At 29.6% G+C, this 12,867-nt stretch overlaps 1 protein-coding gene across 1 annotated transcript; it reads right to left on the bottom strand.

The window, feature by feature from the left end:
• Positions 1-2,138: 2,138 nt before the first annotated feature.
• Positions 2,139-4,393, bottom strand: LOC140867871 (protein FAR1-RELATED SEQUENCE 5-like). Its single transcript, XM_073272897.1, has 4 exons — positions 2,879-4,393; positions 2,492-2,767; positions 2,324-2,386; positions 2,139-2,237 (listed from the first exon to the last, which is right to left on the bottom strand). The coding sequence occupies exons 1-4, from the start codon at positions 4,391-4,393 to the stop codon at positions 2,139-2,141; spliced, it is 1,953 nt and encodes a 650-aa protein (XP_073128998.1).
• Between the last annotated feature and the right edge of the window lie 8,474 nt (positions 4,394-12,867).

Below are 12,867 nucleotides of genomic sequence, written 5' to 3'. Positions count from 1 at the left end.
AGGGTCAACTTATCCATATTTATAATAAAAAGTAATATTTTGACATAAAAAATAATATTTTTCCATGGATAACCCAAATAGATTACTCGTCTCACGAAAATTGATACGTGAGACCGTCTCATATAAGTTTTTGTCTATTTTATCCTAAATGTGACCGTTGCAAATCAAAGTCTATAAATAGAGGTCAAGATTGGTTTGGAGTCAATGTTCTGCTTACTCGGGCACTACTTATTCTAAACTTTCAAGCTTTCAAGCCTATCAAGCTAAACTTATTAAGAACTGGAAGAACATTTGATAAAGATTTATATCTGATCATTTAGGATCACATTATGCAAGAAATTCACTTTGTAGATCATTGTATTCGAAAACCGTTTGTATATTGTTGTTCATTCAGTTGAGTACTAGGAGTTTTAAGTTCGGCAGTGTTTAAGTTCAAACTGAACTGAGATTTACTTGTAAAGTTCAAAGCCTTTATTGAAAATCATTTAACCACGCTATGTTCTTTACACTGAAATTTACCTTTCGCAAGTCGTTTTTAAATTGTTCTAATCTATTAGTTAGGCTTTTTTTCACATTATTTTTTAGTCAAACTGATATCTAGACTCGAAATTGCAAGTTCAATTTCTAACCTGATTACATTTAATTTGAAGTCAAAATTTTTTGTTAGTGTTTCATTCAACTCTCTTATAAACAACTTACCTGATCCTATCTAGGGGTGAGAAAAAATATCAAATTTTCGGTATACCCGAGGTTACCGTACCGAAAAATACTCCGATTTTTTCGCTACAGTAAGGTACGGTTACAGTTTGAGATTTGAAATTTTGGGATATACCGGTATACCGATATACCGAAATATTATAAAAAATTTTTAAAACTTATAATTTTTTTAAACAGTAAAATTATAAATTGTAAAAAATATAAAGATTTTTTTCGGTATAAAACGTTATATATCGATACCGTACTTAAATCTCAGTATACCGTAAAAGTTCGGTATAATCGGTATGCTAGTTATATGTACCGAAATTTTCGATATACCGAAATGTTCATTATGGTATCGGTATAAAAAAATTTATACCGTAATTTTTTATACGATACGGTACGATATCCCACCCCTAATCTTATTAAATGGTCCGATTAAAATAAGTTAATAATTTTTTTTCTAATATTGTCTAAAAAATTGTGCAAAGGTTTATTCAGTGTTAATTATTTATAAATAATGCAGTTTAATATATTGTAAAAAAGATATAATAAATCGTATAATACCATACATCATGGTGACAATGATTATTAAATAATAATAAATTTTTTTAACAAAATATAAACCGTTTATGTTTATAATCAAAAAATCTTTCTAAATATTTATACATACTATAATCTTGGAAAATTTAAAAGATTCTGTTGCAAATAATGTATATAACATTGGACCCAAATAATATCCAAAATTTGCCTCCCTATGAGTTATTTTAAGAAAAAATAAAATCCTACGGCTGCACAATTTTAATCACGAAATTTGGTTAATTAAGAAATTAATCCCAAAATTGACACCAACATAGCAAGTTTATTGGCTATGTAAGGGCGGCCACGATTCCTCTGCTCCATCTCCATGCATCACTCTATACTCCATGTGCTAAATGGTTGACACATGTACTAAAATTAATTTCATACAATTTTATTTTAGGTATATTTTTACTTCCTATTTTCTAGCAAACAAAATCTTAATAAATTCTCCACCCATTTATTATCTCTCATATTTACCAAATCAATCAAAACAAATTATCTTTTGCCATCTTTAAAATATTTCTGTGCGGCAACTGAACAAATTTAAAACATACACATTGATTTATGAATTATGCCTATAAATCTTTCGAAAAGATAGTACAATTTTTTTAGAAATTTAAATATTAATTTTTTTTATTCTATCAAAGAATTTAAATCTTTATCGAATGCACAAAAAATATGAGCAAATATCAAATGAAAAAAATATTTGATAGAATAAAATCATATAAAAATAGCGATATAAAGTAAATAAAAATAATAAATCCAACATCAAATGTTTAATTTCTTGAATCAAAGTAAAACAATAATATAAAGTATCAAAAACATTATATGCTCCAGTATTTTAACACATGAGTTGTCCATCATTTTTTAGGTGAGTATTGGGCTTCGTCTTGGTATATAGCATCTTGGTGGCTTTCAATTGCTACAACATTCAAATCAAATAATGCAGAACTCCGTCGCTGCAATTATGAATATCATAAAAATAAGTATGTGATATTATTAATTTTTAATTTAAAAAACTAGTACACATAAATAAATGAATTACCTGAAAGGGCTGTGTCAAGCATCCGCCAGATGTACTCCAAACACAAGAGGAAATTTGAGGATACTGATGTTTTGGAAAAAAAGAAAATGTATTGATAAAGATAAAAGCTAGCCGCATGAATTGAACAAAAATAATTAAATTAATATATTTGTTATTTAAAAATATTACCTGATCAATATTTCTAACACAGTCATTCACAAAAGGTGAAGTATTTGAAGCTAACTCTTTGCTAGGATTTGACTTTCTCTGTCTTTTGGTCTTTTCCAAAGCACATTTTGGTCGTTTTCCAGATTTCACCCTTGAATTTTGTTTAACTTTAAAGCCTTTCACTGTAATTTCACCGAAATCATCCTTTAAAGTTTGTTTTTCAGTTCCTACGTTGTGACATAAAGTTTGCTTTGATGTCCCTCTGTTTGCCAGACTTATATCAACTTCCTCAATTCCCTTATGCATAAGACCTCTTACAATCTCATATGTCTCTTCTGTCAATGCAGCACGGGTCACCAATTAATTATGCACCCGACATAGCTCCTTATAGCGCACCCCAATCTTTACCTTTTCATCTTCTTCCTTTATATCATCCAAAGATTCCTCTATCATTTCATAAGTTTCAGCAACCCATTTTTTTGCATGTTTAGTCCACCTTTTTTTAACATATGACTCAGGAATTCTCATAACATTTTTAAAAGTGAGCACTTTGAGAGCATGTGAACATAGAATTCCTGCAAACTCAAATTTTTTGCAACTACAAGAAACCTTATCATCAGAAGAATCATATATAACAGTATGCTTGTACTGCTTATTAAAAGGTGTGATCTTATATTGAGATACAGTTTCTGATTCAGAAACAACTTCTGACTTTGAATCATGTGCCTTGCTCAACTCATTCTGAAATAATTGAAAAATTTCATGCATATAAACACTTACTGCATGCTTAAGAATTTCAACAGGAAAAGATAGCACCGGAGTACTATGTTTTGACCTCAAATCAGCTTTCAGTTCTTCATAACGACGATCATTAATTAATCTTCTAAAACGTTTGAAAAACTCTAACAAATCATGCTTATGATTAACATATTTTTTTAAAACACTATTCATGCTCTCACTTCGTTGAGTAGTAGTCATATCCGCACAAAATATCTGTCTTCCATACACAAGCGACCATTTTTCCTTAATTTTAAACATCATATCCATCCATTGATTACCCTGAAGATCATACTTGTTCAATAGTTCTTGCCAAGCTGTTAAAAAGTCATCTTCCTCTTCTAAATCATATATGCAAGAACTAAAATCTTTTGCAAAATCTTTGGAACTTGAGAATACATGACTAAGATGTATGGCCGCATTTTGATATATGTGCCAAATGCACAAACGATGATATGTACTAGGCCATTTTTCTCCTAAAGCTTTTGCCATTGCTGCATCTTGATCAGTCAGGATAGTTACTGGCATCTTTCCATGCATAGTTTTAGCAAATGTATCAAAAAGCCACATGAACGTTTGAGCAGTTTCATCATATAATAAGGCAGCACCAAAGATAACAGTTTGCTTGTGATGATTGACACCGACAAAAAGTGCAAATGGTCTGCCTTCTTTATTTTTCCTATATGTCGTGTCAAAACATAACACATCTCCAAAATACTCGTAATCAGCTACCATTTGTCCATATGTCCAGAATATATTAGTTATTAAATCACCACTGTCAACTTGAATTGCATAAAAAAAGTTTGGATCATCCGATTGCATCTGCTGCAAATATTCAAGTGCCCCTCCAGTATCTCCTTTTTTAATATTCATTGTTCTTTGGGAACGCAAATAATTCTTATAATCTTCAAGAATAAATCCAACATTTTCACGTCCACCAACTTGACTAACCATATAGTTCATACCCGCTTTTGGTGGTATCCCCGATTTATCAATATTGGATATTTGCATCGCTTGTCCAGTACTGATTTTTCTTTGAGATCTTAATCTGTGAGATTTATTTGGACTAACCAAGTTATGTCCATTATGAGCAGCAGTAAAACTAACAACTTTAAATTTTTCTCCCTCACGAGCATTAACTTTCATTTCTGCGCAACATCCAGTTCTTATTTCAGGGCGATGAGATTTGATACATGGATCTCATTTATCTTTTTCTCTCACACCTTGACACGAATAGCAAAATGTTCTATCTAGAATATTCCCATCATTATCCTTATGACAATTGCGTCTTCTAATGCTAAAACCAACAATCCTTGCGTAGTCATTGTAAAAGTTATATGCTGCTTCTTCACTTTCAAATTCCATACCAATTTGCGGAATTTTTGTATTTGAAATATTGGTATGATAATCATTTTCTAAATTTTCACCAACCACTTGTTGGATACTTATATCTTCATTGTCTTCACAAATATCATTTGACATATTATTTTCTTGTTCAAAGTTCAACCTACGAGATATAAGATTGTCTTCTAAGATAATATTGTTGTCCATCGTGATGATATTCTTCAAAGTTCAACCTACGAGATAATATTCAACATTCAACCTACAAATAAAAAAATCTTAAACAAAGTAAAATTTAATATTTTAACATGATGAAAAATTTGTTGATGTTTTTTATTTGATATGTATTTGACCAGAAAAAAAATATGAATTGAACAACATGAGAAATAATAGGAGATTCAATTTAAAAAAATTATAATACGTACTTATACAATTTTTTTTTATGTATTTCATTTAGAAGATGAATATAACAACATATCCAATCAATCACGAAAAAGAGGAGAATCAATTAAAAAAAATTAAATATATAATATTTGATATGTATTTCTTTTCAAAAAAATAAATAGAACAAAATACCTCAAAGTTGCAACAAATAATAATAGTAAAATCAGTAAAAGCGAAAATTAAATGCATAAATATTTGATATATAGTTTTATAAAAGATTAGTAAAATAACATACCTCGATCACGGCAAAAAATACGACTTTTCTTGGTTTTTTAGGAGGAGAAGAATAAAAATATGGAGGTAGGGTTTTGTATTAGTAATTCGTCTAATAAGTTTTATTATATAATATACATATATATATTCTTTATTTGATGAGATTGAATAGTTTTATTATTATTATTATTATTATTATTATTATTATATATATATATATATATATTCTTTATTTGATGAGATTGACTATATTTTATTCGGGTAAATTCAATTTTTTGGTATTTTGTGCTAATTGCTAATTATCATGTATTTTTTAATATTGTGGTGGTTGTACGGAAATATTTCAAAGAGAAGGATGAACATTTTTTTTAAAAAATAATTTGGTAAATAGAGGGAAGTATCTTTGATAGAATAAAAAAAATTAATATTTAAATTTCTAAAAAATTGTACTATCTTTTCGAAAGATTTATAGGCATAATTTATAAATCAATGTGTATGTTTTAACTTTTAAATTTGTTCAGTTGTCGCACATAAATATTTTAAAGATGGCAAAAGATGAATTTGTTTTGATTGATTTGGTAAATATGGGAGATAATAAATGGGTGGAGAATTTATTAAGATTTTGTTTGCTAGAAAATAGGAAGTAAAAATATACCTAAAATAAAATTGTATGAAATTAATTTTAGTACATGTGTCAACCATTTAGCACATGGAGTATAGAGTGATGCATGGAGACGGAGCAGAGGAATCGTGGCCATGTATGGGCTCCCCTGTTTTTTTAAGTCCCGGAATTATTTTTCTAATCTTTTCACAAATTCCGCTTTCTATTCGAGAACCCGCCTATCTAATAAACCATGGCAATACCCATGTTTTACCATCGTTTTTAAACAAATTCAATATCATCACGCAAGATCGATTAATGACCGCATCTGATATAGTGATGTCGGATCGGTTTTAAAAACCGATTCAATTGCGTATTTATTAGAGCAGTTTGTAACCGCAGCAAAAACCAACATCTTAGAGCGGTTGTGACAACATATACCACCGCTTTTAGTTTCCGCTTTAATTGGCCCTAGCAACGTTGGCAACAAGTGCGCTTGTCTATCCGTTGCAATATTTGAAAGAGCGGTGGAAAACCGCTCCTGAAAGTCATATTAACCGTACCAATAGCGTCTTTTTTTTGTAGTGTCAATACTATTATTTTTTTCGTCTAAGAGATGACATACGACCTTGTTAATGAGCCTGTTAACGAGCATATTCATGAGCTAACGAGCCGAATATTGTAAAGCTCGAGCTTGGTTCGTTTGCCTTAACGAGCCTTATTAACGAGCCCGAACAAACTTTTAACAAGCCGAGACCCGAACATTCGTGAACTGTTCATCTCATTTATATTACTAAATTAAAATCGCTTGTGTGCGCGCTTGCGCGTGAGTGTATGTCCAACCAAAAGAATATAAGCGTACCCTCATGATCTATTGGTGCTTGTGTATTTAATTATAAGGTATAATGTGGAGATCAATATAGATCTTTTGATGCAGATATAGTGAATATATCAATCTTCATTTGGAGACTCTTTATATTAATCATTAATCTTAGAAAGCACTGTTTTATTGTAAATATTTTGTAGGAATCCCACATCATGTTATAACTGTTCCTAATATTGGTTCAATTTAATTAGTGGAGCATACTTGGAAAGTGCGTCGACACATTGGGACTGGAGATTCCTGCTGTCATAAAGAAAAGTATACTAGCTAGCTTGCTAATTATATTCAAGCTAATTTTAATTTATGTCTTTAATTAATTTAATTAAAACTTGATTTTTCATCGAAATAAATTATAGCATTTTATTTCTTGTTAATCCACTTTTTTTTTATTTTATGTCAAAACGACTAGATCAAACATAGCAATTACAAGTGAAAGAAAAAGACTGAAAAATAAAATCCGGGGATGAACCAAAGAATGAGACTTAGCATAACAATGATTGAACTGTTACACATCGTGAATATTCTTGAAAGTTGAAACGAAAACCATCAAATTTATTTATTTAAAAATTAATAATAACTTGATTTTGTCTCCTTTTTTATCAAAAGTTTTGACTGTATATGGGACAACTTATGTGCTTTTTAACATATCTGAATTTTCTAAATTTTCGAATAAAAATTAAGTACATATTAGTCAGTTTTAATTGACGGTCAAATTTCACCATCCATACGTAATATATATGGGTGGAGACCTTCTCAAAAAAATATATATATGGGTGGAGAGCCATGCATGCAGCCTAGCTTACTTTAGTTTAATTGTTAATTGTTCAAGCCAGTAATTATGTTCCTTTGGCTGGATAATAATGCTCATTTTAATTTAACTTCGGTTTATAATACATACACTATTTGATATGAAAGATAACATATTATTAGTTAATTAGACATATTTGTTTTATCTAATATTTTGCTCAAGTTCTACAAAAAATTAAAGTTATAAATTATCATTATGATATACATGTATATATTGATTTATCACTCATATATAGCATTCTTCATCGCGTCTAAGAACCAAATCGCGCCTCTATATATATAGATAATTATATATAATGAAAGACGTGCTCTCATGCATATAACCTTGTGTATTTGAATATACTCATATATATATATATATATATATATATATATATATATATAATATATATATTAACAGATACGTGTGTTGCACGTGGATATCAAATTTGAATGCAATATGGTAATGTTTGTAAAGTCTAAAAATAGTGATTATGGAGATTATCTTAACATATTTATTAAAAAAATCTATATAATCATTTATTTTTAGAGATAACACTACCTATGAGAGCATCTCCAACGGACACTTCATTTTAGAGTTTTGCGCTATTTTAACGTAAAATCTTCCTCCAATCCAGCGCCGTATCCTGCGCTAATTTAGTGCGCAGCTACAGTGCTGCGCCAATTCCTCCTTTTTTTATTTGTTTATTGTTTATTATTATCTTTGTCAATGAAATTTTATTACGCCATGTATCTTTGTATTTTTATTTAAATATTTAATATGAAGACATCATGTAAATTAATTAATTTAATATGAAGTAATCGTTTAAATTTAATTAATTTAATGACATTAACGAAAACAAAAAAAATTAAAAAAATTTGCAAAATGGTAGAATAAATTATTTAAATATTAATTTATTTTATTTTATAATATTTATTTAAATTAATTAAAATAATAGTAAAATAATAAAACATTAACGTATTGTTTTGGATTTGTATTTTGTGAAATTAAATATTGTAGATAAATTAAAAAATAGAAAATATTATAGGAATATTCTTTTTAGAGTAAAGTTTGAAGTAGATGGATTGGAGATGAGTTTTGAGTTTGGTGCAAAAATTATATTATTTTGGTGCAAAACTTGCGCTAAAATAGTGCAATGGGTTGGAGATGGCCTGAATGGTCACAAAATTTTGCAAATGAACATTATACACAATTTTTTTTCATTTCTTATTCAACTATTTTAAACAATCATGATTTTTTCAACCATTTCTTGTTCAATTTTCTAATCATTTAATTTTTTTATATTTTATTTTATTTTTCTACTTTATTTTCGATTAAATTCACCAATCCTATCATCATCTCTTATTTTCATGTTTTTTTGTCATTATCGAATTTGATGTTATTTAGTCTTTTGACACTTACCTATTTTTTATTGTGATATTATTGCTTTATTTATTTGAGTTATTGTAATATACTTTTTTTATTATTGTTGTTCACTTTTTGGGTTTTCGGCCACTGGATACGAGATTTATTATTTTAGTATTACTAATACTAATACTTATTATATATTATTATTATTATACATTAATTAATGTATATATGAAGTTTATTTTTTTTTATGAGAACAACCATTTTATTATATATTAATTTTTATTTTTACGTGCAATCGGATTTTCTTATTTATTATTATTATTACTATCAATAACTATTATATTTATTTATTTATCATTATAATTATTATCATCATCAGTTGGTTAATATTGTATGGTTCTTCGTGCAATGACATTTCTTAATTTATATATTTATTATTATTAGTATTACTAAAAATTATTACACTTTATAATAGTAATATATATTTATATTATTAAATGAAAAATATACAATAAAACTAATTTACACTTTGTTTTTTTTATGAGATATATCTACACACAATCAAATTTATTTATTTATTTTTAGTATTAGTATAAGTAATAATTATTATATATATTTATTATTATTATTAACATCAGCATCATCAATTAATTAATGTTGTATAGGTTTTCATGCCATAAAATTTCCTAATTATTATTATTATTGATGTTGTAGTTGTTATTATTATTATTATTATTTAATGTTGTATATATGGAGTTATTAGTATTATTAATAATTATTATATATACATAAAAATTAATTAATTTTGTATGGATTTTTAATTTATAATAACTTTTATATAAAAAAACATTTCATGTACCAAATTGAGGGATAATAATGTAAACTATTATTATTATTATTATTATTATTATTATTATTATTATTATTATTATTATTATTATTATTATTATTATTATTATTTAATGTTGTATATATGAAGTTATTAGTATTACTAATAATTATTATATGTACATTAATTAATTAATTTTGTGTGGATTTTTAATTTATAATAACTTTTTATATAAATTTGGATACAAACTTTTCATGTACCAAATTGAGGGATAATAATGAAAAATCACAATTCAAACTCATATTTTTATAATAGTATTAGATTAGATTAGATTAGATATTAGATATTAGATTTGATAAATTTAATTTATTTTTTTATTATTTAATTAAATTATTTATAATGTTATTATTATTATCGGTAAATTATTATACGTAACTAATTATTTTAATAAAAAATTATATAGTTACCGAAATATTATTAAATAAAAATTCAATATATTATATCGTAAATATTAAATTTTAATAATGTATTTTTGTATATGTTGTCATGTTAAGATCGGTTGAAAGTCTAGAAGGGGGTGAATATACTTTCAAGCAGTTTTAATAAGAAAGATGGAACTCGATCGATTTAAGAATGAGTTCAAGGCTTATCTTAGTGTCGAATGTAGTTTGTCAAACAGAATGTGTGCGGAAGGATGTCAAGCTACAGATTTAAAACACTTAGTGTAAATCAGTTTGGGAGTAGATATGAAGTATGAACAAGGATAGTAAACTGAAATGACACAAGAAATTGTTTATGGATGTTCGGAGATTTCAAACACTCCTACGTCACCCCTTCTTCCACCTCGGAAGGATTTCACTAGAAGACTTTGATTTATACAAGCAATTTGCAACTCAATCCTATTTAGGACTTAAACACTGTCTAAATAAGAACTTCTAGTATATATCACCTTGATTTCAGTCCTAGACTGATTTTACAAAAGAATAAATACAACTCGAAATCTTTTAACACAAGGATCGACCCTTCAATGGTCAGAATGATGCTTTTGAGTGTTTGTGTTTTCGAGTTTCTTGAACAAGTTTTGAGCGTAAGATGTTTCTTGAAATTTTTGCAATAGCAGAAGTGTCAACCATTTTGAACTTTGATCAAGATCCCTATTTATAAGCTTTGGTTTGCAACGGTCATAATTTCAAGTCATTCTCCAGATCGGTTTCAAATTATTCCCATTGGATTTGTCACTATCATCAACGATCTCTGACGCCGACATTCCCTTAGTATCGCGGTACTACATTCTGCAGAGATGTCAGAGTACGGACGATCTTATCCGAAATTACTGTGAATTCATTTGTGCAATCAGTTGGGCAATGGTACACTGATAGATTCAGTTTAGCAGGGTAAACTGCTTTGTATCTCTGAGATAATCAGTTGAGTAATGATGGACTGATGAATTCAGTTTAGCAAGGTAAACTGCTTTGTATCTCTGAGATAATCAGTTGAGTAATGATGGACTGATGAATTCAGTTTAGCAAGGTAAACTGCTTTGTATCTCTGAGATAATCAGTTGAGTAATGATGGACTGATGAATTCAGTTTAGCAAGGTAAACTGCTTTGTGTTCCTTTAGCGTGACTGATAGATTCAGTTAATTCGAGGTAGACTGAATTTCTTATGGTTCAGTTTAGCGCCTGTAGGTCATCATGATGTCATCATCTCTGTATATCAGTTTGATTTTGTTTTGTCAATACCAAAACTAAATTTCCCAACAATTTCTCCCTTTTTGGTGTTTATCAAAACATTTCAGTTTGTTATATCATAAACTGATATTGTAGTGACCTTACCTGGATCATCTACTGAACAAAACTTAGGCATGCAATTAACTTAATTAAACAGATATCAAAATTAAAATGCGGAAATGAAATCAATAATACAATCCCAAGGAAAGAAATCTGTAAAATACCCAAAATATATACAACCAAATTGAATTTTGTATCAACCCAATACAACTGAAATAAAAGCCTGGACGAAGCTCCAGCTGGCCAACCACCGCCTAGCCCCTCTTGGATCCACCCGCCTCGTCTAATCGCAAACCTGCCCCATGAAATAGGGTGTCCAGAAAATACAGAGTACGAGACATGAGCATAAAAGGCTCAGTACGGGAGTATGAGTATACATGCATGCAAAGTGAACTCCCTAAAACTCGAGGTCAAGGATCAGATAACAAGACAGACCGGGCCCTGGTATGTAGCACGCTGTGCCGTTGCTTCAGGAGGTGGCTCCCATACCGTAATACCAGTGGATATGCCGGACCCAAATCGATGGAATTACATCCACTAACAGGATAGGGTAAAACCCTACTAACAGATATCTCGAAGGAGATAGCTCAATATGCAAATGGATGCAGCATAAATCAATGACATATAAATCATGCAGTCACATAATACATGCATACTCAGTCAGGATATCTCGAACAGTACTTCCGTACCTCAAATCAGTGCAAGCTCTACCAACTCTAGGTCCACACGCCTATAGTCTGCTCTACACTGCCAAATGATACTTACTATCATTAAAGTGCTCTAAAAGCCTTAACTAAGCTATTGCATACTTCTAATTATTTTTAGGAAGCAAAAGCTGTACCTGCGTCCGTCGTCAGCCCTTTGATGTCGATACCTCCAGAACTTGGGCACAACTCCGCTGTGACTTCCGAACGCCTCGACGACCCTCGGGTCAATTCTAGAAAGGCTAGAACAACACCAATATGACTAGAACAGAAAGGGAAACTCGGAATTGGCAATTGGAAATGAATCCTCGGCCTTCTATTTATAGACAACGGTCGAAACCTTCGATCCTCGATCGGAACTTCCGATCCTAGATCGGAACGTCCGATCCTGCCATCGGAGCTTCCGATAATCCTCATCTGCCACATGTCAAAATCTCACTGGTTGCATTCAGATAGGGGTGATCGGAGCGTCCGATCCAGTTTGGAGCTTCCGATCCAACCACACGTCATGCCTGACGTAATACCATCGGTGCTTCCGATCGCTCATCGGAGCTTCCGATCCTGTTTGGAGCTTTCGATCCGTCCGATACTCAATTTATTTAATTAGTATTAATCCCTTAATTACTCAATTAGGATACGGGCTACTACATTCTCCC

This window comes from Henckelia pumila, chromosome 1 (genome assembly GCF_033568475.1).
Source record: "Henckelia pumila isolate YLH828 chromosome 1, ASM3356847v2, whole genome shotgun sequence".
Lineage (NCBI taxonomy): Eukaryota > Viridiplantae > Streptophyta > Magnoliopsida > Lamiales > Gesneriaceae > Henckelia > Henckelia pumila.
This window is presented reverse-complemented; position numbering and strand designations above follow the sequence as displayed.

Excerpts from the sequence above, each read along its gene's own strand:
- LOC140867871 (XM_073272897.1), bottom strand. The coding sequence starts at position 4,393 with ATGAAAGTTAATGCTCGTGAGGGAGAAAAATTTAAAGTTGTTAGTTTT. Across the intron at positions 2,387-2,491 it reads GTGTTAGAAATATTGATCAG|TATCCTCAAATTTCCTCTTG; the intron begins GTAATATTTTTA and ends CCAAAACATCAG. Across the intron at positions 2,238-2,323 it reads GCTTGACACAGCCCTTTCAG|CGACGGAGTTCTGCATTATT; the intron begins GTAATTCATTTA and ends TCATAATTGCAG.